Source organism: Hippichthys cyanospilos, chromosome 2, assembly GCF_059441005.1.
Source record: "Hippichthys cyanospilos isolate Australia breed blue-spotted pipefish chromosome 2, RoL_Hcya_1.0, whole genome shotgun sequence".
Taxonomy (NCBI): Eukaryota; Metazoa; Chordata; class Actinopteri; order Syngnathiformes; family Syngnathidae; genus Hippichthys; species Hippichthys cyanospilos.
In genome coordinates this window covers 13,479,096-13,503,437 of record NC_142370.1, presented here as the reverse complement: position 1 = coordinate 13,503,437, position 24,342 = coordinate 13,479,096, and the positions used below count along the sequence as shown (strand labels likewise).

Sequence of the window (24,342 nt, the reverse complement as noted above, 5' to 3'; positions counted from 1 at the left end):
TTGCGGGTGTAAATAGTGTGCTCAAGTTCGCGATAAATTGATGCGGTTCACTTTGTGTGTGCAGTATTCAGCGGGCAGCACTGGCCATATTGGAGCACTACTATTGTGACTTTGCCATCCATAACCCGGCTTTGCTCTCCGCCTCCAAGTCACGCGCCGCCAAGCACCTAGCTGGTCTCAAGGTCTACAATGTGGATGGAGACTTCCCAGCGGCCCCAGCTGAAGGTGTGGTTTGTGTGAGCCCCTGCTGTGCCTCATGCTTTCCTGTTTGACTGAACTGTTTGTGTCCTTCTCCTCGTGTTGTCTCTTAAGTCTTTAAAGCTAAGCTCAGATCCTATCTATTGAACAGTAAGTCAAATTCATGTTGATGCTTCCCACTTTATGCAAATACAGTATGCACCTTGTAAATGTTAAATTAGTATTCGGGCGACCCCTACACTAACACATACACACACTTAAGGCATGCCACAGTTTAATGTCAAATATAACACCCAGCTGTTGTTAAATTATCGCCCATCCTCAAGTGTAGTCTATCATCACTCAAGTGCACCAAACCGCCTCCCGTTTTATCCCATGCATTTGTCTCAACGTTAGACAAAAATGCCTGACAACTTTGCTTTCCTTCTTGCAGCACTTGCCTTGTTTTTGCTAATCATCACCTCTCAAGTGTGCACTTTTTATGGCCACTCTTGTTGAATTGCCAGTCCAATTTATTTCAGGGGGTTGGATGTTTGACAAGCTAATGGCTGCTAGTTTTGTTCCTGAGGTGTAGCTAAGCTATGAACATAATCATACATATATCTAAACTAAGCAGTTTCATTTCAAGCAGGATGTGTTTAAAAACTCCCCGCTGTTCCCTCCATGAATTATTCCATTCATGCGCTTTCTTGAGCCCACGTGAATAATTTACTAACCCTGCCATCTTTTAACCTGCAATTGCACCAGTCAGGATCAGGCACTAGAATCCACTTTGGACAGTGCAAAAAAAATGGTGTTAGAGCTCAGAAACATTCTGAACGTTACAAGATTGTGCAGGTTGATATAAAAGGATCTCTTGGTATAACAAAAACCAATTTGAATTGGATGATTGGATTTGATCGAAAATCGAATTGGACACTCTCCATGCCTCAAATCGCACTTTAATGTCTTTTTTAATCAGTGTCCGTATTCCACTTAAAACTGTGTTGTCATAAAATAATTCATTTGTCTGTATTGTGTATCTGTATTTGTCTGTATTTGGTACATGCAGCATCCACCCACCTCCCACCTGTGGTCCCTTCTGAAGGTTTCTGATTTTCCCCAAATTGGGGTTTTGGAGTTTTTCTTTCCCCTTGTGGGAGCTTTGGCGGGGGATGCTGTTTTGTACCTTATACCAAAATGATATCCTCTTTTCACCTGTGAAGCCCTTTGTGACTTTGGTGATTCAGGGCTCTACAAATAAAAGTTGAGTGATTGATATATATGGCCCCACATTTAATCTTTTGAGTTGAATGCTTATTTATTTAAATGGGAAAAGTGTTTAAAAAAGTATGAAGACAAAGTACAAATTTGCTGTTTCTTTCGCATTCGCGTAGAGCAACAACAACACTAGATGGCTGTAATATGATTGGATAAAAAAGCCAATTATTATCCAATGTTTTCAATGGAAAAACTTGAAACTGGAACGACTGCAAACAACATGAGTATGTCATACAGACGAAATACTGCATGTTTTTCTTAGTATGTTTGGGCCAGCAGAGAAGGCCTCGCTGGCCCTTAGAGCCCACCACTGATAAAATGGTATAATAATAATGGTGAAATGGTATAATAATAAGGGTTCAATGGTGCTTTGACAGGTCCAGGGAACAATGCAGCCGCAGGACTGGCTCACTCCCAGTCCAGAGCTATGATGGCAGCCGCCGCACACTGTCGGGATTCCAGCCATAATGAACTCTATTATGAGGAGGCCGAGCACGAGAGGCGCGTACGCAAACGTAGAGCTCGGTGAGTGGCAACCATTGAGAAAACGTGCTCATCATCTTCATTTAGCTTCATCTTTCATAGCATTCTCAGAATATTCTGAATCCAGCTACAATTGTATTTGATTTGTTTACTGCTCAAAATTCCCACACTTGGAACATTTTTCTAAACCCAATTTCAGCGTTTTAATATTCTGGAGGTAAAACAAAACATTCAAAATCAGCCACCTGGTGGTGGTATAACACAGACAATGCAAAAAGCTGCAGAGGATGTTCACAGAGGATAAAAAATATATGCCTGTGAGTTTTATTTTATCTTGATTCATTTATTCATTCATTCATTCATTGATAGCCCAGCTGGCTTCGGGCAATAGGTGGGGGACACCCTGAACTGGTTGCCAGCCAATTGCAGGGCACGGAGAGATGAACAACCATTCATGTTCCCGATCACACCTAAGGACAATTTAGAGCGTCCAGTTTACCTACCATTCATTTTTGAAATGTGGGAGGAAATCGGAGTTGCTATTTCATTGATTTTTTTGAATACGTGAGTCCTCACTATTAGTTATTCACTATTGTACTGAAGTCTGTGCATGAGTGTATTTTATTGTTTTAATTTGCACATCTGGAAGTTTTGCTTCCATATCAAAGCTAAGGATAGATGGTTACAAATATGTACATTTCAGCATTTTCTTCTGTTTTCAATTCCTGTCGCTGTGATGGCCAGATATCAGGCATGTCTTAAATCACTTTGCGATGATATCAAAGTCGCGTTCCATTTCTCTGCTAGACTTGTGGTCGCAGTAGAAGAGGCCTTCACTCACATAAAGCAGATGAAGGAAGAGGAGCAGAAGAAAGCTCCGGGAGATGTGATGGACCCTCGAGAGGCAGCGCAAGCCATCTTCCCGTCCATGGCACGGGCCCTTCAGAAGTACTTGAGGACAACCAAACAGCAGCACTGCCACAGCATGGAGAGCATCCAACAGCATCTCGCTTTCTGCATCAGCAACAACATGTCACCTAAGGTCAGTCCTCCACCAAAATTGCCCCCGTCTGCTTTTTGTCTTTTTGGTTTGGGGTGGAAGTCACCGTCAGCTATTTGCTGAAACAAACACTTATCCGATGCCTCTAAAAGCAAAATTGATACAGATGTGTGTGCGTATGGTCAAATATGTTATGGAAAATATAGAATGTTTTTTATGTTGTAGTAATTATAATTTTCATTTTTTTTCATTTGTTTTTGTTTTGTTTGTTCATTTATCCCATATCATTTTTTTGTCTACAATATTTGTTGTTTATTATAGTTTTTGTTTCTCATACTGTCTATTGAATTATTTTACTGTGATTTGTGTCATTTATCAGGATTTTTTCACGTGTTTTTTTCGTTTTTTATTATATTTTTCATTTGTTTTAGTAATACTTTTTTCATTTATTATTTTCACACATTTTACATTTGTTTTCCATTGCTTTTTTCATGTATTAATTTGTTTTTTTAATGCATTGTTTTTTTTCATTCATGTTTTTTCATTTATAATATTTCTTGTTTCTGTTAATGACATGTTTTTTGTTTGTTATTCATTTATTTATGGATGTATTTTTTTTATTAAGTGTTTTTTGTTTATTGCATGTTTTAAGACTCCAAAACCCCTCACTTAAAACACTTTCCTTAGGCAGTTAGTTACATTTTCCCACATTTCTCTTTGTTTGAACACGCTCAACGTTCAAAGCTTCATTCAAGATTCAAAGATTGAAAGTAATAAGAAAGAAATAAGTATGAAGTTATGACAAAAAGAAAAAAAAGGTAGAAACAACACATAATTAACAGAGCACATGTATGAACCGTAAGTGGGTAGGTTATGTACAGATACCTACAAGTTGAAGGTAGGAAATAATTCACTTAACAAAAATGTGAAAACCTAAGGCTGTGAAAGGTGAATCGTGTTCTAGCTTTCTTTGATTAGAATTTACAGCCCTAGACAATTTGTGTAGGGCTCCTCAAACATTCTCTTCACATTTCAATGATCTAGCATGCTAAAACAATCCACGGGTGTCAGTAAAGATAGCATTTACTGCACATACACACACACACACACACACACACATATATATATATATATATATATATATATATATATATATATATATATATATATATATATTGAAATGTGAAGAGAATGTGTGAGGAGCCCTACTGCATCGTGTGAACTTTTCCGCAGGCCTTCCTGGAATGTTACCTGAAACCAGGCCCTACTCTCCAATATAGCCGGGATCACTGGTTGGCCCGTCAATGGACGTTGGTCAGCGAGGCGTCAGTCACCAGCGGCCTACGAGACGGCTCTGTCTTTGTCCTCAAGTGCGCTGACTTCGGACTGGTGGTGAGCGTCAAGAAGATCCCCTACATCCGCATGACAGAGGAGTACATTGACCCAAAATCTCACAAATTTGTCTTGCGGTTACAGTCTGAGACCTCAGTGTAGGTTTCCTAGTAGGTCATTTTTACCTGTCTTTTTTATGGATTTATATATCACTCACATTTTTTTATGTTGCTGGATTTTTTATTTTGGATTTGGACAGAAATAGGAATGCTCACTTGTGTACATGTGGACGTGAAAATGATCTCAGCACATGCTCTTCTTGTGACAAGCCTGGCTAATGTTGGGACTTTTTAAGTGTGCAATCTACCGTTTGAATGGACTCCGATTTCCCAATTTCTCTCGAATGACAAAAAAAATATATGCATACAAGTCGACTCGTTTTGGAGTCTCAAGCAAGAACCCAATCACCACTTAAGCGCATCGCCAGGACTATGGACAGAGACATTCCTCATGTCCACCACGCCTGAGTTCAAAAGTTTAAGTCACACTTTAAAAACAAAAGTGATTTATATTAACGGGAAACCTGTGTTCATGTGTCCAAATGATGGTTGTACTCTACTGCCACCTGGTGAGCATGAAACATAACTACTGAGTGGTAAATGCTTTATGAATGCCAAACACTGAATCTGCTTTATGTATACGCAAACGGAATGGATGTACTGTAGATGTTCAGTCATATTGTTATCTTCCTAAAATCACGGCCTAAGCTTATAACATGAACCTTGTTCTATTTATTAAGAATTTCTTGTCAGGGCTGGCCAGCATCATGAGATGTTAAAGGGGGAAAAAATATTAAAATATGCCATTATTTTAAGAAGGTTTGTCACTCATATGCCTCCTTTTCATTTACATTTTTGGCCTGTTCACAGCAATATCTCTGTTGAAACAGCTTTACAGTTTATCCCTGAAACAGGCCTTTTTTATTGGGGAACACAATTAAAACATTTTTATGACCATTTGTACAACTGTTGTGTGTTAAATGGCTGCTGTTGCATGTCGTATACAATATATGTTATCGTTCCAGAAATTTCATTTTGCAGCACTAAAATCATATTGCTATTTTTTTTTTTTTATGGTCATTCCTGTGTCATGCCCCTATATCATTGTTTGGTGCTAAAAATGAAACACATCGTCCCCGTACAGTGTCTGGGTCCGCCTGTCACAACTCATCTGTCGTTGGTTTAATCCCCCCCTCCCTCCTCCATATATACGCCCTTCTTTTTCTTTGCAGGATGGGAATGGGTCGAAAAGAAAATGAACATTTGCATCTAAATGGAATGCTTTTCCTCCTCCTATTTGTTTGGTAATGACGTGGTTATGCGCAGATGGATGCATCGTCTCCTCTGTTGACTTCATCTTCAAGCAAATGTTCTGTCCTGCCTGATAGACACACGGGCTAAACTATGTGGTCAAGACAACTCGGGCCAGGTAGTTCATTTAGTCCCATTGCCACTGGGTAAGAAAAATCAAATACGACATTGCGGTCTCCATTGGAAGTCGAGAAGAATGGTTTTGTCTTTGTTTTAATGGGCGGCATTTGAGTAGAGGAAAACATCAAGGTTGAAGTGATAGTGCACAAATTTAACAGTTTTCAACAGTAAAAAGCTATTCAGTCTATAATTTGATTTCTAAGTTATTCTTTTTTTAAAAGTTATCAAACACATCGGCAAAATAAGTAAACTATCCCTTTAAAAGTTACTTGGCTCGTCAGAAATCCAGTTAGGTGTCACATATTGAACATTAGTCTGGTGGCATACTTCAATAAATTATTTTTAATTCACTGACATTAACCAAAAAAAATATTTTCTATCGACTAGCTCTTGTAATCTGCAAAGGCTGAATAGATGCTACGATGGCAAATTCTCCCGGATCGAGCTAAAATGTTGGATCATGGTGCATCGACTTGTTTAGCATTGTTGACCTATCATTTAAGATAGCCTATAGCTTTAACAAAAGTAATCACACAACCACTGGCCACTGAATTGGGTGGCGATTTGTTATTCAAATAGTTCCCTAATGAAAATGTTTTGCATAGTTTATTTTCAGTGTAATTCTAGTGTGACTTTTTTGTTTTTTGAAGATCCAAACCTTTACGGAGTCTGACTGAAGTCATGTGACTCGTATCTCTAGAGAATGCTTAAAGTTGGGGTAATGTGAAGAGCAACCCAACTGCCCCTGACTCTTGCCACTTTTATTTGGCGCTGAGCCTGGAGTCATGCGAACAGCTACACAATTGACACAAAAACTTCCTGACCCACCATTTTTAATTCATGCTCATGAGCTGGTCAGCTCCTCATGTCAGCTTGTTGCGTCAAGAGGGTGTATAACTTGGACCTCCCATCTCTGACTTCACCATTTTGATCCTTGCACTCATTAGGAGGCATAACCACACTGAATTATTGACTGACTTATGGATAATTCAGAAAGCAGTGACTGAAGAGTTAAAATGTTTCTGTCTTTAGTGCGGACCTTGGTCATGGGACGGATGTGCCAGATGGAAATTCAGCCAACAAAAAACCGTCTAGAACTTATTTTGATTTTGAAATGCATTTTAATGATTTTCAATACGGTGTTTGTGTTTGAAATATAGCTTAAAAGCCTTTCCGGTTTTTTTTTAGGTTTTTTTTGCTGTGCAATTGATTTTAACTCATTTAGAAAGGTTTATGACTTGTCTCAAGCCAAATCTACCATTTGGTTTTGAAATGCATAGGCACCTCAACTTATGAGTCACCCAAATTATGAGGTTTTAGCAGTGGCAATCCGTGCATTTCACAATTGGGCCTTCGGTGATGTCTTACTTCGTCCATCTCAAAAAAACACCCCTCATAATACCATCACTTAGGACACCACGGCTGGAGAAGTCACATGCAGAAGCACACGTAAGCATTACTGGACGTTGCATCACCTTAATCATGTACAACACAGGCAATTTTCCACAGTATTTAAACATCAATAAACTCGCATCAGCAATTAAAACTTATCATATCACGTGATAGATGTTATCCATTAATTGAGGGCCCATCGCTGGGTTTTAGAGAACAGAGATGTCGCTTGGCCCATTTTATTGTCTTGAGAGCCCAACTCTAATACACGAGTGCTTGCTGCGGTCGTAGCGAGTAGTTCTTCAAAATCACCGTTCTTCAAAATTAAGTCTTTGAACTGTTTATTGCTGCTCCAGTTTAGGTTCATTTTAAAAACTGAACATAAACAATATGCATTTTCATTTTGGTCAGGGTGATTATCACATACACCACGGTTCAGAGCTCACACGTTTGAGTATGCATCCAGCTTTCCTGTGTAGTGTTTGCATGTTCTCCCCCCGTGGGTTTTCTACGGGTACTCTGGTTTCCTCCCACATTCTCCAAAACATGCATGGTAGGTTCAGTATATTGGACAATCAAAATTGCCCTTAGGTGTGCTTTTGCGTGTATGGTTGTTCATCTATGTGTGCTCTGCGATTGGCTGGCAATCGCTTTAGATAGGCTCCACCGCTATTAAAACCGTTTTGTTGAGATGTTTTTTTGTATTTCACTATCAGTTCTAAGGCTATTATGTCTATGTTTTACAAACACCAAAATGAGAAATGAGGATTTTCTTTTTATCAAAACCAGGTCTTGACCATTTTTGTTGTTGTTTTTGGAGAAATCGGAGAATGGATTCCCGCTATTTTCTCTCATTTCAAAGGGGGAAGATGATTCAAAAGCTGGGTGATTTGCATATTGTCACGGAGCAAATCAAAGCACCACTGCGCATTATTTTATGATGACTTCAACCACAAAAGCGTTGTAATGACGTTGCAAAACGATGACACCTACTAAGCATGAGGTGGAATACCAATCATGTCGCGAAAAGAGATCAAATTCCTCTGCATTCACATGCAATCTCTAAGAGAATGAATAAAAACGCTAACTGGCTCAGTTATCCAAGTCATCATCGTAGTCAAGGCTCTTTTCGTCGTCCTCCGTCAAGTCCTCGTCATATTCCTCGCGGCCATCTTCAAAGTCGTCATCGTCGTCCTCCGTGTTAACTCTGCCAGACAGGACGTCCTCGATCCAGTCCTCCAGTTCCTCGGCAGTGGGCAGGTCCTCGTCATTGGACATGTCTAGCCACACGCTGTCTGCCTGAAATAACAACGAACATCCCTTTAAGGTCAACTGAGTTTTCGTACGTACCCGAGTAGGATTCGGCTTACATCTGTGACGTTGACCACACCAATCTGAGGCCTGAACAAGTCCAACTTGAAGGTCTTTTCCCAGTAAGTGGTGAGCTAGAAAAAATGAGGCAAAATTTTATCTCTAGACAGCACTATCTAAAATGAAAGACTAGGACATTCTTGGTCAGGCACAAAAACAGCCCGATTGCCTTTATGTGTGTACACATGTTAAATATAAATCAAATGTATGACCAACCAGAGGGAAGTCATCAGGGTCAATCCAGACAATACTGAGCTCCGGGTTGTTGGTGTTGTCTCTGGCTACGTCCTTTAAGATCTCCAGAAATTCATAGCCATCTGCGCAGGGCAGGGGTGAGAGGCGGAGCGCAATCATTTGAAGCAATTGGGACTGGAGAAGAAAATATTGACAAACCTGGATCCTCCTCTTCGGCAAATGCAACAATGTGGATTCCGTCCATGTCGTCCTCCTGGAGGTGAGCAAACATGTTTCGTGATTTTCAAAATAATTACTGCCTGTGTCACAGTAGCTGAATTCTATTTACCCATGTCTCAAACATGTTCTCTGCCCGGAGCTTCCTCAGAGTGGCCCTGTAAACGGCCCTCATACTTCAAATCCAGAGTCATGCATCTCGGAATAATAGGAGTAAAAGTGCTACACGAACCTCCTGTGTTGATTGACAAAGTCCACAATGTCCATCTCTGACAACGGTCTGCCAGGCAGGACGACGGGCTCCTCCATGAAAGGCTCGTAAAAATTCACCTCGTTCATCTTGAGGGAGAGATGCTTGGCCACCTGAAATGCACCGGAATTCTCGAGAAGTCACACTGGACGCCAGATGTTTTATATGCGATATCTTGCTCATGCTTTGCACTTACAGATTTATCAAACGTGGCAAAGAATTTGATGTAAGGTTGAAACCGTTCTGAGGCCTCCTGAAAAGCTTTGTAGTCTGAGAAGCGGGAAGAGATAAAGATGCTCAAAGACTGTGAAATATCACATCATGATCACAAAGTTTTAGATCCATCCATCCATCCATCCAGGCGGAAAGAGAGAGAAAAGAGCTCATGGATGTTCAAAGACTTTGAAAGATCTCTTCATGAGCACAATGTATCAGATCGCAAATTGTTCCCAGATTTTAATTGCGGTTTGACCTTTTAATTAGTGAACTGGAGGCTATTTAAAGCCTCGCATTCGAGGTCCCACACAGCAAAATCAGGTCCCATTATAGGTCTACTGGGACGCAGCATGGCACTATTAGAGGACTAGATGATTTTTTTTTTTTTTTATGTTTGACAAAAAAGAAGTGTATCACATCAAACGAACATAAATCTTCTCCTTTGAAGTAACCAATAAGGCGAATGTCTTCCTCTATCCTTTCAAAGGCTCGGAGCTCCATTGCGTTGTTGATAACTTCTACTGGGTCCTCCAGGACCTGCAGAAGAAGCGGGAAGGACAACAAAGAACCACCTTTCAAGGAATGCAAACATATAAAGTGGCAAGGGGACCTGTGATGTAGTGGTAGATCAGTGTCTAGTTACTCACATCCAGGAGGAACTCCACAAGAGTGTCTGCTGAGAGTTCTCCGTCAAACTCAATGATGCGATCGTCCTTAAAGACGTACAGGCTGCCTACTTCTTCTAGGCCTGAACAAGAATGATTTCACTCACTGTGAAACGTACACTAGAGATACTGTAATGAAAAATGGCATACCTAACTTCTTGGCTACTTTGGCATCCTTCTGAGCATCCACCATCCCGAATCCAATGTCTTTGTTTTCCAGAACCTGAGCTGTCAGCTAAATAGTATTCACGTAGAACAATCATTAAAGTTCCTTAGATGTCATAGATCTCTTGAAATATGCTCACAATAGCCTATTTCCAGAGTTCGTTCTAAGTCATACTTTCAGGTTTTTAGCTTTAGTTTACTATGTCCAACCCCTTAAGTCAAAACTATCACAAGACAACATTGTTTGGTTTCAGATTTGTCTCACCTCTAGGACCAGCTCAGTCATCTGGAAGCGCTTCTGCAGGCCTTTGTTAGCAGGGATGGGCTCATGATAAAACAGACACAGCAGGTCAAATCGCCTCAGAGCCTTCTTGTAGCTACGCTCATTGATATCCAGCACTCGGTCCCTGCCGTCAAAGTTGGGGAATTCCAGACCCTCATCTGCAGCGCAAAGCGGAATGAAATGAAGGCAGAGAATGCAAAGGTGGGAAAGATGCATTTCCCGCATTGTTGTCCGATGGAAAGACTTAGAGAAGTAGTCAGTACGCATCAAACTTGAAGTGCCGGTGATGGCATTTCAAAAGATTGCACCAATTTTCTCACGTTGGCTCCACTTTGTGCTCCTCTCAGATATTACTCTCTCTAACCACCTGGGCCTGCCCTACTTACTATCTCTTCATTATCTCGTTACGTCTCGCGGGATGCATTTTTCGCCTCTTCCTCACACACATTCAAGACAGACATACTGTCTTTGTGTCTGTCTGTCTATCTATCTATCTATCTATCTATCTATCTATCTATCTATCTATCTATCTATCTATCTATCTATCTATCTATCCATCCATCCATCCATCCATCCATCCATCCATCCATCCATCCATCCATCCATCCATCCATCCATCCATCTATCTATCTATCTATCTATCTATCTATCTATCTATCTATCTATCTATCTATCTATCTATCAATCAATCAATCAGTTTTTGGGTGGGCCAGTACCAAAACTACAATTAATCATATACACTACATTTGTATGAAAACCTGTTTAAACCCATCGACCTAACTTTACGGTAGGCAAGGTTTAGTGTTGCGCGTTACCGTAATCCCTGATGTCGGAGAGAAGTAGTCGATTCTAGATGAGCACTCGCCTCTTCTGGTTTTAGACCTAACTGGAAGATTGTAGAAAAATGGAGCGCTGCTATCTTTGGGTGTTTGTTCTACAAGTCTTCGTTTTGTCCTTGCATTATGTAGCAGGTATTATAATTTCTTTCACCCTCTTCGCTTTATTTGAAAGGATTTTATACTGGTTCGTTTTCTTTATCGGTGTTTGTGTCTTTTGTCATTTATTAGCTCGAGAGCTAGCTAGCTCAGGTAAAATGTAACCTCTCGGTCACGTGTGATTGGTGAATTTTTTGGGACGTTTGCACCGAGTGTCCTTTTCATATTTAAGTTTATAAGGAAATTAATGTTGTACTTCCCACAATTAGTTAATTTATCGTAGCTTCCACGAGTTCTGCTCATGTTTAACTACTCACGATGTAGCCGTTGCACGCAATTGCAGAACTTTTAAAATGAAAAACAATCTCACGTACAAAAACACGCAAAAAATGAGTTATGAGCCGATAAATTCAAAGTTCATTTTTGGCCATCATTTCAAAATGTATGTTTGGCAAACACAATATTGGCCATCATCACCACAAGAGCACTATTCTAACCCACAACGAAGCATGTTAAGGTATGATAATGATTAAATGTCAGGAAAAACCTGCTAGAAAATATAAAATATTGGGGATTAACCAGAGTCACTTTAAATAATGAAGGTCAGTTAAGTTTGGTTTATTACGAACAAAGTCACGTCCTGGTTCGAGCAAGAGTGTGTAACCATGATGCTGATTTCTACTTCCCCTCTCAAAGCTATTACATAAACACGTACGAGCCATTTTTAAATGGATGTAATACTATATCATCGTAATACTATATATTATGTAATACTATTATCATTAGGCCATGCAACAGGCCCCAAAAAGTGTTGGGATGCAGTTGGCCCCCAAATTTTGTGAATACTTGTCAGGGTGAATACTTGTCCTTAATGGACAGGGAACAAAAATACATTATTTGAATGTTTTTTTCCCTTTTTTTTACTGGTCAATTAAAAGAAATTGCTAATGTCCCTTGGTTGCAAATCATCCTGATAGTGCTAAGGTTATGGTATTGGGATGATTTCATGCATTGTCTGCTATTTCTCTCTTGCTCCAGGTAACCAGATATTTAAGGACATGATATTCAATGCTGTCAAAGTATATAGTCCGTGTAACTCTGCCAATTGTAGTTGCCATTTAAAGTGAGTATGATAATCACAGTTTTAAACAATAAGTGACATATGCTGTTTGATTTTGTTTGCTTCACAAATTCACATGATTTTGGCCTTGAAGCATGGACTAAGTGTTTTTTTTTGTTTTGTTTTTCACACCTCAAGGGTCTTGCAACAAGACTTGGCACCATTTCATGGAGGAATTTCAGAGAATACCATGGCTTCGACGGTCCATCGAGGGGTGGGCACCCACTACCAGATCATTGGGCATAAATTGTACAGGGAACATAACTGCATGTTTCCAGCCAGGTCAGTTCTTCCTTGTAACCGGCAAAGGGGACAGGTCTGCAATTGTATCACTGTTTTTAAAAAATCAGTTGTATCTTCAGGTGCAGCGGGGTTGAGCATTTCATATTAGAGGTGATTGACAAGTTACCTGATTTGGAGATGGTGATCAATGTCAGGGATTATCCTCAAGTGCCCAACTGGGTGCAGCCAACCTTACCTGTTTTCTCCTTTAGTAAGGTTAGTTTAAAAAATATGCTATTCTGATCATTGTTAACTCTTGACATGAATAGTGGAGAAAAAAATAAGAGGTGCATCATGTAGTCAACTTACTCCCACAAATTCCCGTCTATTGTGATGGAAAGTTTACACTTTTGAAAATTGTCAGAATTTTACAACCTTTGTGTATGTGTGACACAAGTAGACCTCAGACTACCAAGACATCATGTACCCAGCATGGACGTTTTGGGAGGGAGGCCCAGCTGTGTGGCCCATCTATCCTACTGGACTGGGAAGATGGGATTTAATGAGGCACGATCTCAAAAAGTAAGAATTAGGGATGTTTTTGTGGAGCCTGCACACATTATTTGACAGTTTAAAAAGTAAGGTATAACGATAGAATGTTATTTTAGGTCTGCAGCTCATTGGCCATGGCAGAAGAAAGAGTCCAAAGGATTCTTCAGAGGATCAAGGTTAGTACTTTTTTTTTTTTTTTTGTGGGTAATCAAAAACTTTTTTTCAGCAATATATATTTTTCCCAGTGTTATTGCCCCCACCAATATTTTTTATTTTTTTTGTCTGCAACCTGTCTGGTGTCGATGAGGGTGACGTGAAACTTACCTTTACATACACTCGTTATGGTCATTAATGTGTTTTTTTTTTTTTCATTTAATTGATGAATAGGTTTCAAACCACAGTTTGGACCAAGTGTGAGTTAGTTAATATTGATGCTAATGATGCTCCTCATTATTTATTTATCTCTAAATCATTGCCTTTCGAGCATTTTTTTTACTAGGCTTTACACAGTACTTATTTTGCAGCCCATCAGCGATCACAGTTAAAAAACAAACAAACAAGAATTTCACGTTGTTTTAATAAGAAGATGGACCTGGCGCAGCCTACAAATAGCCAACATTAAGATATAATTCATGGCCATTGAAATGCATTGGGAAGAAAGTGAGTGATTACTTCTTTTTTTTTTGTACTCTCGTAGAACAAGTCCAGAGCGTGACCCTCTGATCCTGCTTTCTCGTGAGATGCCCGAGTTAGTGGATGCAGAATACACAAAAAACCAAGCCTGGAAGTCTGACAAAGTCTGTCTCATCATTCTTCATTTTTTTTCCCACATTACCTAAATGGATGCTTTTCTTATGTTTCAAATGTTTGATCACTTATTATAGGACACTCTTGGGAGACCGCCAGCCAAAGAAATCCCACTGATTGACCATTGCAAGTATAAGTAAGTTGTATCCCCTGCCTGCTTTGTTTGGTATGAGAAAGTATTGCTTATGTTTTGTCTTTTCCTCCTCCAGGTATTTATTCAACTTCCGAGGAGTGGCAGCCAGTTTTCGATTCAAACACCTGTTTCTTTGCGGTTCGCTGGTCTTTCATGTGGGGGAAGAATGGCAAGAGTTTTTCTACCCGCAGCTTAAGCCTTGGGTGCACTACATCCCGGTGAAGCAGGATCTCTCCGATGTCAGGTATTGTCCTTTATTCTTCAAGGGGGAGTCAAACCAAAATATTTCCGGACTTAATGATCATCTATGTTCCCCCCATAGGTCATGTGATGCTCACAAACTAAGCCATGATTATTTTGGCAAATGCAAATTCCCACTGCAGCATAATGAATGTTAAAAAAGTAATGCGGCATCGCTTCTTTTTTTGCTTTTTAACTGTTAACAATAATTCAGTACTTTTTTTTATATTCCTTTTCATTTCAGAAAATTCCAACCTTTATTTTAGAAACAGTATGTAATTCAGTACATTTTCAGTTAGGGTTCTTTTCCATTTTTAAAGGGGATTATGTTTTTGTTGATTATGAATTCGGCAGCAAAATACAACCGTTTTTAACCATGTCAGATGCGGCCATTTTATCGCTTGGGGTCACCCGAAATTGATTATCAGCTAGCGACCAACCCGGCTCCACTTGCACACCAAACTCAGAAAACGGGTCGGTCATGGGTGATCGTTACCTGAATTTTGAGATATTGTGATGTCATTTTCAAACGACAGCGAGATGCAAAATGCTCACACCTTGAAAAAAATTGTTCTGCACACCCAGTATACATTTTTACCCAAGGGTTACATATATCACATACTTTCTGATATATGAAATTTCCAGTGATTGGAAATTGATTTTTTTGTTTTGTTTTTGTGAACAAAAATGTGTCGTCCCTAGAGAACTACTGCAGTTTGTCAAAGACAATGATGACATCGCACAAGAAATTGCCATAAGGTAATCTGTTGTTTGAAGCAACAGACTTTATTCTCTATGCAAACTTTTGCACTGAAGCCGGTATTAACTGGCGGCACTGTTCTTATTTCTTCACAGAGGTATGGAGTTCATCTTGGAGCACCTGCAAATGACAGATGTTTCCTGCTACTGGGAGAAACTCCTCACAGAGTTCAGTCAGCTTCTCACCTACCAACCCAAAAAACGCAGCAACTACAGTCAGATAAGGCACAAGCCCAGCAAGACTGAGCTGTGATAAAGTCACCTTGTAAAGACCTGGAAGGTGGTACCATAGTGAATGATTGTAAACAGTGCAATTGCTCAAGCAATTTTAAACAAATGCATTGTTTCTATTAGAACCCTTGTTCTTATTCCCAGATAAAGCCTGCATTACAGGGGAAGCTTTAAATTGAATATGTTGTAGTATTCACTTTTAAAAAAGGGCATTTAATTTGTGGTACTTAATACTTGATCATGACCTCCTGTATTTGTTGTATACAGTATGTCAACATTCACTTGGATGGTACTGTACAGTATATTTTAATATGTTTGATACTGTTTTCATAAAGACTCATGTGGTTTGTAGATTAAAACCATTGTGTTTGTTGAACTACTACTGCAATGGAGATTGGCCGCTTGGACTGTGGTGAATCAAGAGGAGGTTGAAGATGAAGATTCTTATTTAAGAAAGGCACAAATACATCTGGACTGAAAAAAAAGCCAATTGTAGTTCTTAACTAATTTAGCCTTTTTGCTTCATTTCACAAATACCAACATTTTATTGAAATATTATGAGATCAATTTGGAGATAATACTTATATTTTTCCTTGTTTCAGTCTGCTGTTCACATTAAGATCAGCTTTGCAAATGAGAATCTTCTCAATTGTATTACCTAGAGAAAGGTTAGATAAATATTAGCCACATGTTAGCTACTTATGTACAGTTCGGTCATTTATTTTTTTCCCCTTTAATTCATTCAGGGCTTCGAATTTTGTCAAAAGTATTTCTAACACAAGTATCTATACGTGTTCAGTGGGAGACGATTGTATTTCGCTTTTCAACATTCGTCCAGTTGGTGGTGGTAATACGCTGTAAGCAAGTTTGTCAACCGCGAATATGCGGGCGAAGAAGAGGACCCAGTTGAAAGGTAAAGCAGCAAGGACGATGTTTTCGAAACCAGTTCGTAAAAGGAAACCAGTATAGGCAATTAATCTTAAACTGACATTTATCCCCCACGCTACCTACAAAGGACTGGAATCTTATCGAGGCAAGTTACATTTTAGGTGTTAGCCACGACGTTAGGTGCAGCTTTGTAGCTAACGCTATCCCACGAGAAAACATTGGTAGTCGGTCATATAATTTCAATGAAATTATTTATTCATGTATTTGAGCGATATCCATTCTTTATCCATCGTAAAGCCTCTCATTATGTTTATTTTTTATATTTTCGAACAATCGCTCCATAAAGCACAGTAGCGTATATTGCACTTCACTTATATACTGAATAATGAAATGGGTAACAAGCGTATGTGCATTCGAATCCTTTTTTTTTTTCTTTTTTTTCTTGCCAACCGCTATTGGCAAGAAATTACACTTACATTACACTTCAGATGCAGTGGGGGGAAAATGATTTCTGTAATACGGGTCAAGATTTTAGTTATGACCATTTTTATTGTTCCATAACTTTCTTAATATCTTAATATAATCTTTTTTTCCAAATGACAACTATTATTCGAAAGCCACGCTAAATGATCGTTACGATTAGATTATCTTATGTTATTTAACTAAATAGAATTGCTCATGTGACACTCATTGTCAGCCCAAAATTGTCTAGTGTTAAATAGTGCTTTGGCATCATCTTGTGACATTTTGTTGCCAAGCCGTGATAGTTCTATAGTTTTGAACAAGCCCTAGTTCAACTTGCCGTTTTCGCACTGCTTTACAGACATCAACAAGTACAAACTATAAACATCCCTAACCCAAATACTAACCTCCGCCATTCAAGGATCGCACTCTGCTGTGGACATGTGGTACTGCAGTCATCCCAGTCTTTGTGAAGGAAATCATTTAACCACAAATTTGAAATCCAATGGTCTACAGCTCTGTACACTCTGAACCCAACATGGAGTCCTCCATTTTTCAGGGACCCTGAACACGCTCGACGTGCATCCTTTGCTTTTCGGGGTTGTAGTATTCACCTATAACTGATTTCAAAATGGCCATTTCCAGCACTTCTGTCAAACAGTGGTTGGTTACGCTCCAATTAACTGAGGGTTGAGACTTGAATTTATTCACGACGAATTTGTTCACGATGCTCAATAAAGTATGTAAAATAACAATACCTTTGACATCATACATCAGCGCATTATTGAAGCCACCAATAGTTTAACACAAAAAAGAAAAAAAAAAGCACGCTTTACTTCATCACCAATTAAATTACTCATAGATTTTTTTCATATCTGTGGCCCAGCCACTATTGGCAGCAAAGGTTTTTTTTTTCTTTTTCATTCTCCCTGCACCAGCATTACATTGTCTGCAAAAAAAAGTCTGGATGCACCATGCCATCATATAATTAGTATCACTCACACTTCATACTTATACACATCTACTAGAGACTATACAGTAGTGATACTATAGCTGAGAGCCTGTATGTTTTGAAAGACCTTGCACCACTTGACATCTGCTTATTTGGACAGCCTCTCTAGCCTGTGCCAGGGTTTCTTCTGCCTTTGGGCTGTTTATTTTGTGTGTGTGAGTGTGCGTGGAGTGGGGGTGGGGGGGGGGTGGGTGCAGCGGCAACTGTTAAGTGTTTAGCCATGTGTTTGCGCCTCTGTGCTGCAGCCTGACGCCAGCCGAAGCGTGATGCATCCGGAGCAGCCCACAACAGGCTTCACCCTTCGGAGACGACTGGCAGATTCGGCCCCTCGGGGTGCGTTGAGCACCGGGCCAGTGCAGGGCCTGAGCCAGAGCGCCAGACCTTCTCGCTTCTGCCTCCTACTCCCTGGGGTCCATGCAGCTGACGTGGCTTCTGCCCAGTCTGCGCAGATGCCCTCATCTCCCTCCTCCACCTGTGCTGCTCCTACACACCCCAGTGCTGCCAGGGCCTTGCCAAGCAATATGGGTGGGCCAGAATTTCCAGAAACGGGCTGGGACCGCATTAAGGATCTCTTTCAGAAAGAGTTAGTGCTCTTTGCTTTTCTTAGGGAAAAAAAAAATATATATATATATATATAAAAAAAAAATATATATATATATATATATATATATATATATATATATATATATATATATATATATATATATATATATATATATATATATATATATATATAAAATACCTTCCATACCTATTCCGTGGTCTATGGGAAACTGCAATACAGTGACACCACATAAAAAACATTTTTGCGTCAAACTGTGACAAAACAACCCAAGACTATTAAAAAAAGATGTTTGATAACTTTTTTCAAGCTAATACCAGTACCAGAAATTGATGCATTTTCCCTTAAATGTTATGAAATAAATGGCAATTTTCAATTCTTCTGATTTGCAATTTCTAGTTGATAATATTAAAACTGCTTCACTAGAGTAACCTGCGCTCATATGAGCTGCACTTTTGCATTTTTTTGCAAAGGGCCACTGGCGGCGCCCTAAGCACACATGGCACCCCAGGCAGGAAACTGCTTCGCCTGTAGGATGGACCGGCCCTGTATACAGGCACTAAAACGTTCTTCTAAAACATAAATTCAACTTAGCGTAATGCTCACACATACAGTAATGCGAAACGTCATGATTGGCTTGTGGAAATGAGTATACGGTGATTATAAGCTTTCAGACAATTGCTACTCAACTTACACACAACAGCATCTCATGTGGCAAAACAAAATTCAACATTACATATACGTATATACATATATACGTAAACATGCTACAGTGACCTTGGACTCTGACCTACTGTATGTCACAATCCAGTGTCACCCGGAGATACTCAGAAGAGGTGACCAACGTGCTAAAAAGTGGGCTAGTTGGCGCCTTAGCAGGCTTGATCTACGGAGGCCTGCCAGCAGCCCGCCACGCCAAACAGCGCTACATCGAGCTGAGCCAGGCAGAGCTCTACACCAGTCGTGTGGAAGCGGTGGTAAGCCAGTGCTGCAAAGCACCAAATGCATGTGGCCTTGATGCTTGCAATGTATACTAGGAGTTAAAATAATATATTTTGTCGTGTGTCAAATCAGCGTTTGGCCCACAATGCAGCAATCCGAGGTTTTGTGAGATATGGATTCCGATGGAGCTGGAGAGTTGCTGCATTTGTTTCCTTATTCAAGTAAGTTGAAAAACACGATCAAGTATGTATGTAATGTGCTCAATTTACGTCTCCATATATTCCTCCGTCCTGCCTCCAGCTCTATGAGCACAGGTCTGTCAGTTTATCGTGACAAGTACAGCCTCAGCAATTTTGCTGCAGCTGGAGGTGAGTTCATGTTTTTTTATGGTATACACTGTAATAATCATTCATTATGTCAGTGAAGTTGAATCTTCTTGGCTAGACAATTTAATGATGCCAAAAAGTAGCTGGTTGGTGCAGGTGGAGCCGCCAATGTTAAATACAATAAATCCATTACAATCAAGAAATATAAATATATATATATATACAGTATATACATACATATACACACACACACACACACACACACATGCTCTTTGCAGCAGCAGTGTTTTGTAATAACCAGTAATAACATCAGTTGAGCGTAAAAGTACACTACAATGCTCAGGTTTTTGTCCTGGCCACCGCACATGTACATGTTTTTAATAAACCAAACATTTGCAATAAATATTTGTTAGCTTTATTATTTCAATTACAAATATAAAAAAAACAAAAAAAATTGTAAAAATCGAGATTTTATGTTTTGGCCAAGTCATCCAGCCTAATTTGCTACAGGAGGAGGACATCTGTGACAATAAAGACCAAAAAATGGCGATCGTTTGAACAGTAGATGCCACAAGCCACTACCATATGAAGCTGTAAATATGGTTAAGTATAGGAGTAACTCACCACGTACTCCAGATCTCCAAAGTATATTTATGTGTTTGTGCTCGTGTGCGTGACGTGTCTAGCTGTGACTGGAGGTCTTTTCCGACTAAACCTGGGCCTGCGAGGCCTGGTGGCAGGCGCCGTCATCGGAGCTGCGCTCGGGTAAGCAGCCCGTCGTGCTTTTTGTATCCATATGACCACTTTCGCTATCAAGTCCATGTTCCCCCTCTCTCATGTTTGTTGTGCATGTTCACAAAGCTTGAGAGCAATGAGCACTCTGGCAGCCAGCTGCGGCCCTTGCAGCAACCCTCTGCGCCCCAGCTGAGTTTCCCCCTCCCCAGCTCATGTCCTCTACCCTGCGCTGGCTGCCAGAGGCGCTCATGTGCATGGAGTAGCGCAGCGGCTTGGCTAATAGAGCGGAGAGGCCGGCCAAGGCAGCAGCTGCCCCTCTTCTTTCTGCCACCGAAGTTATCTCAGCCTCTCCTCTCCTTCACACGTGGCCCGATGCGGACCTATGCTTCACTTGCATTCATTTGCTTCATCTTTGCCTGTAGCTCAGCACGCACAAGTAGGGTTGGCATTGTTTGGAACAATTTGACGGCCACATGTATGTGAATCAACGCGTGCATTAAAAAGAAGTAAAATTGTTATTCAATGATGTCAGTATTTCAGGAAAAAAAGCTATTATTCCATAAAGTAACTATGTATTCGATAGGCTCACGAGGCATCTGCCCTCTATACCAGATGGTCAGTCCAGCCTTGGTCTTGATTCTGCGATAGTTTCTCCACGCTCCCTTTTCAACCTGCGCAAAATGAGCAATTCTGGATAAAAATGTTGTTAAAAAGTTATCAATGGTTTCATAATGAGAATCAACTATACATGTTTTTTTTAATTGCTGTTCGCAGACTGTCTTGGTCCCCTTCTCAGCAAATACAAGTAGGGCTCCACCGTACTTGCGAGTTAACCGCATCAAATGATGCTGAGGGAATGTTGTGAAATTCATTGGCGCCATCTAGTGGCAAACTCAGGAGCCGACTTTTAAGTCTAAATTGCGCTCGCAACACAAAAGCGGTGGCTCATAATTTGAAAAACTCAAGTGCGCTTGTCCCTTTCAATAATACTGAATGTCAGAACTGTGGGTGTGTACAATACTTTCTTTTGGACTGGTCTTTGCAACTGGCGCCGCACTCGCATGCATCGCTGACACCTCCTCCCGGATAATGTGTGCCCGAGTGACCAACCACCCGTAGAGTTTGATGTACAGACCAACGTGACCTGTGGCAGGTGCTGGCAGAACAGAAGTGAAAGGAAGTTAACCTATGTATCACGCTCCAGTTAGCGTGTCAGCTTTGTCAAATCATGCTGTCGTTGAGATAGAGTGGACCCTAAACAAATATTCACTCCAATACGTAATCATTTTGGACACTCGGTAAAAACGTCAATGACATGCTCATGCTATGTAGGTATGAATGCTTTTGACAAACATTTTCATTGCTGCATATAACATGATGTCCATCTTGTCAAACAATATATCTATTGTTGACTTAACTGCTTCTAACTAGATGATGTGTGCCAGGGTGCAGATTGACATAAAGCTGCAGAGCGAGGCAAGGTCACAGCGAAACGACGGCCTTGCTTAAAAAGACAGTGCGTAAGATTTAGACCCTTTTTCACTACGGCCAGCAGGAGGAGCTGCAGGTACCATTGTCCTTAGCTTGAACAAACATGGCCGCCCCCTCATGTAATATAATTTAATAATTAGACCTGGGATTATATTTAAAACATACTGTTGTCGTTAAGAACACATTCATTTGCAAGTTTTCAAAATTTACAATCATTTAATTGATTCCTTTTTAATGAAAAACGGTCTTAATCTTACACACTGTCCCTTTATATGTCACCTATCCAATCATGTGCCAGTGAGGCCTCATCTATCAAAGTTTACAAATGATCCAAGTATGATTGAATTGTGTTCGTAGGATTCCTACCGGCGCTTTGATCATCAGCATGCAATCACTGACCGGAGAAAGTGCCTGCGAGAGGAGAAGGCGAGAGCGCAGGGAGAAATATGAGATGAAACTTGCGGAGTGGTAAGCGGGAACCTCTAACCGTCACAGACAGCCGTACGACGGCTTCATTTTTGACTTGTGTTTGCCGATCACCAGGACGGCACGACTGGAACTGACAGATGACTTGATAGGCGACCTGAACGTGAGCTCACAGGTTGAGGGGACTGAACAAGACGTGAAGAGGATCCAGGAGCTCCTTAGTTTACCGCAGAATGATTCGGTCCAGGACCCGAGCAAGGCCTGACTGCGCTACCTGCTGAACGACGAACAATGAAAGTGGGATTACTGAGAAGTATGAGGTTTTCATTTGGACTTTTGAGTTTGCATCTCATTTGGTGTAATAAGCGTCTGAAACGGCTTTCCTCATTCCAAGTGGGAGAAAATGAGTCTAATGAAGAATCTGAATCCAGTCTACCCATAATTAAAATTATTTGCAAGAAGAAGGAGAGGAAGAACAAGAACCGTCAACAATACTTGCAAACATTTCTTTGCTCTTGGCTGTCCGTTATCAGTTCATGGAAACCTGCAGCTCGCACCCCAGATGCCTATCAAAAGTGCCACCATGTCACCAGGATCTTCTCATTATTTCTGCTGCTGATAACAATTTGTCTATCTGATGCACGTTTTGTAGTTTTTAACTAGTTTTCATTTTAATTTGCAACGCAATCGCTGCAAGTACAGCGCATCTGATTGGTCAAGAGAGATGTCATACCATCGGTGTCCCTGATTGACTTGAAAGGTTTGACGCTCACTGGGTCAATAAGCGACACGGACTACAATGAAAGCCAAATCTGTCAATATCACAGCTTATTCTATTCAAGAAAGAACAAACAAGCTGTTTTCATGAATGACTGAACACACAAACGATCTTTCTCACTTTTCACTTTGCCATTGTGCGAAAGGGTTACTTTTAAGTACATGTTTTCAAAATGTTTCTGCAAGCAAGACGTTCTAAATGTCTCCAGATAATGATAACAGAGTAGTTGATTGACAGAATTGCAACCTAATGGCAAACGTCTCCCCCTGTGACTTGTTAACTAGGCTAAGCAAAGCTCTGCCACTGCCATGCAATGGTTGGAGTCCCATCTGCTGGACTAGTGGAAGGAGCTATCATGTCAAAGTCATTGTTCGCATCTGATCACTCTAATACTGATTGTCAGTATTGTCTATTAAAAAAAGGCAACGATGATTTTCGGTACTGTTCATTTGGACACAAAAATTGGGTTTAAGTACGATTAAATATGGATATGCTATCTATGTTAGCGGCTATACTAACTAGCCAATTCAGCAGTAGTTATATAGAGTGGGATATTAAAATGTCACAGCAACTTTATGATCTCATCATAGGTGAATTCGTCTTCTTGCAGAAACTAGGTCACAGGACTTTAGGTGTCTGGGTTTCTGACTTTAATTTTTCAAAGTACCGTGCACGTTCTCTTCATATTAACCCTGAACAGGCAAGCATGGGCATGATGGGATAATTCATCAGAATATTTCTGAGTTTCTCTGACAACATGTGCAGCAAAAGAAAAGTACAGATAAGACTGTCATGACCTTACCCACATTGCCCAGCAACCTCTACCTAGCAATTATTGTGATTTTTTTTTTTTTTCCCAGTTCAGTTTGTTAATTTGGGGTCAGTGTGTGTGATGAATTGCAATTGTGAGGAAAGTAAGAATTTGGTGAATAAGGCAAATAGTTCCCAAGATGTTCTGAATGAAATAAGAACGCCGTATAGAGCGTTATTCACCATTTTCCCAATGATCATAACTTGTCGATGAACCGTATAGCAATGTGAATGCAAATGACTGAAACTTGCCACTCCGTATTGTACTTTGTACCCACCTAACTGAAACTCATAGTCTGCTTTTTGAAGTCAAATCAATTTGAAGTACGATCGTCACACATTTTGAAATCTGATGCTGCTAAAAACTGTTCAAGAAGGGTATTGGTAAAACAAAA

General features: G+C 40.2%; 4 protein-coding genes across 12 annotated transcripts in view; 3 read left to right on the top strand and 1 right to left on the bottom strand.

Moving 5' to 3' along the window:
- Window positions 1–5,289, top strand: part of LOC148427445 (vang-like protein 1) — a 31,401-nt gene extending 26,112 nt beyond the window's left edge. For all 3 annotated transcript variants that reach the window (XM_088405793.1, XM_088405805.1, XM_088405797.1), the window contains 4 exons: window positions 65–225; window positions 1,836–1,983; window positions 2,749–2,983; window positions 4,175–5,289. In XM_088405793.1, the coding sequence (XP_088261919.1) occupies window positions 65–225; window positions 1,836–1,983; window positions 2,749–2,983; window positions 4,175–4,435 (805 nt within the window). In that variant the 3' untranslated portion in view covers window positions 4,436–5,289. The remainder of the gene's footprint in view (window positions 1–64; window positions 226–1,835; window positions 1,984–2,748; window positions 2,984–4,174) is intronic.
- A 325-nt stretch (window positions 5,290–5,614) lies between these two features.
- LOC148427444 (calsequestrin-2-like) lies at window positions 5,615–11,029 on the bottom strand. Its single transcript, XM_088405819.1, has 11 exons — window positions 10,499–11,029; window positions 10,219–10,303; window positions 10,051–10,151; window positions 9,832–9,940; window positions 9,384–9,457; window positions 9,170–9,300; window positions 9,050–9,095; window positions 8,920–8,974; window positions 8,743–8,843; window positions 8,526–8,600; window positions 5,615–8,454 (listed from the first exon to the last, which is right to left on the bottom strand). Exons 1-11 carry the CDS (start codon window positions 10,781–10,783, stop codon window positions 8,248–8,250), a joined length of 1,269 nt encoding a protein of 422 aa, XP_088261945.1. The 5' UTR covers window positions 10,784–11,029; the 3' UTR covers window positions 5,615–8,247.
- A 328-nt stretch (window positions 11,030–11,357) lies between these two features.
- Window positions 11,358–15,895, top strand: poglut1 (protein O-glucosyltransferase 1). 3 transcript variants are annotated; one of them, XM_088407705.1, is made up of 11 exons: window positions 11,358–11,487; window positions 12,490–12,574; window positions 12,710–12,853; window positions 12,934–13,069; window positions 13,254–13,375; window positions 13,462–13,521; window positions 14,043–14,142; window positions 14,230–14,288; window positions 14,362–14,529; window positions 15,228–15,284; window positions 15,381–15,895. In XM_088407705.1, exons 1-11 carry the CDS (start codon window positions 11,421–11,423, stop codon window positions 15,535–15,537), a joined length of 1,155 nt encoding a protein of 384 aa, XP_088263831.1. In that variant the 5' UTR covers window positions 11,358–11,420; the 3' UTR covers window positions 15,538–15,895. The 3 variants fall into 3 exon arrangements, with proteins under 3 accessions (XP_088263831.1, XP_088263830.1, XP_088263832.1); XM_088407704.1 differs by having other exon boundaries at window positions 12,922–13,069; XM_088407706.1 differs by lacking the exon at window positions 12,490–12,574 and having other exon boundaries at window positions 11,387–11,487; window positions 12,922–13,069.
- Window positions 15,896–16,400: 505 nt separating this feature from the next.
- On the top strand, window positions 16,401–24,235 carry timmdc1 (translocase of inner mitochondrial membrane domain containing 1). 5 transcript variants are annotated; one of them, XM_088440180.1, is made up of 9 exons: window positions 16,401–16,428; window positions 16,531–16,548; window positions 18,123–18,460; window positions 19,251–19,416; window positions 19,514–19,602; window positions 19,682–19,749; window positions 20,394–20,472; window positions 22,291–22,401; window positions 22,477–24,235. In XM_088440180.1, the coding sequence occupies exons 3-9, from the start codon at window positions 18,144–18,146 to the stop codon at window positions 22,622–22,624; spliced, it is 978 nt and encodes a 325-aa protein (XP_088296306.1). In that variant the 5' UTR covers window positions 16,401–16,428; window positions 16,531–16,548; window positions 18,123–18,143; the 3' UTR covers window positions 22,625–24,235. The 5 variants fall into 5 exon arrangements, with proteins under 5 accessions (XP_088296306.1, XP_088296316.1, XP_088296297.1 ...); XM_088440190.1 differs by lacking the exon at window positions 16,531–16,548 and having other exon boundaries at window positions 16,402–16,428; XM_088440171.1 differs by having other exon boundaries at window positions 16,408–16,548.
- Window positions 24,236–24,342: the final 107 nt, after the last annotated feature.

Bases quoted from the DNA above. Each gene is read 5' to 3' on its own strand.
- LOC148427444 (XM_088405819.1), bottom strand. From the start codon at position 10,783: ATGCGTACTGACTACTTCTCTAAGTCTTTCCATCGGACAACAATGCGG. The intron at 9,458-9,831 runs GTTCGTTTGATG...CCCGCTTCTCAG, and splicing joins CTTCAAAGGAGAAGATTTAT to ACTACAAAGCTTTTCAGGAG. The intron at 8,975-9,049 runs GTAAATAGAATT...GCTCACCTCCAG, and splicing joins AGAACATGTTTGAGACATGG to GAGGACGACATGGACGGAAT.
- poglut1 (XM_088407704.1), top strand. From the start codon at position 11,421: ATGGAGCGCTGCTATCTTTGGGTGTTTGTTCTACAAGTCTTCGTTTTG. The intron at 13,522-14,042 runs GTTAGTACTTTT...GTACTCTCGTAG, and splicing joins GGATTCTTCAGAGGATCAAG to AACAAGTCCAGAGCGTGACC. The intron at 14,143-14,229 runs GTCTGTCTCATC...CACTTATTATAG, and splicing joins AAGCCTGGAAGTCTGACAAA to GACACTCTTGGGAGACCGCC.
- timmdc1 (XM_088440180.1), top strand. From the start codon at position 18,144: ATGCATCCGGAGCAGCCCACAACAGGCTTCACCCTTCGGAGACGACTG. The intron at 19,417-19,513 runs GTAAGCCAGTGC...GTGTCAAATCAG, and splicing joins CCAGTCGTGTGGAAGCGGTG to CGTTTGGCCCACAATGCAGC. The intron at 19,750-20,393 runs GTGAGTTCATGT...TGACGTGTCTAG, and splicing joins CAATTTTGCTGCAGCTGGAG to CTGTGACTGGAGGTCTTTTC.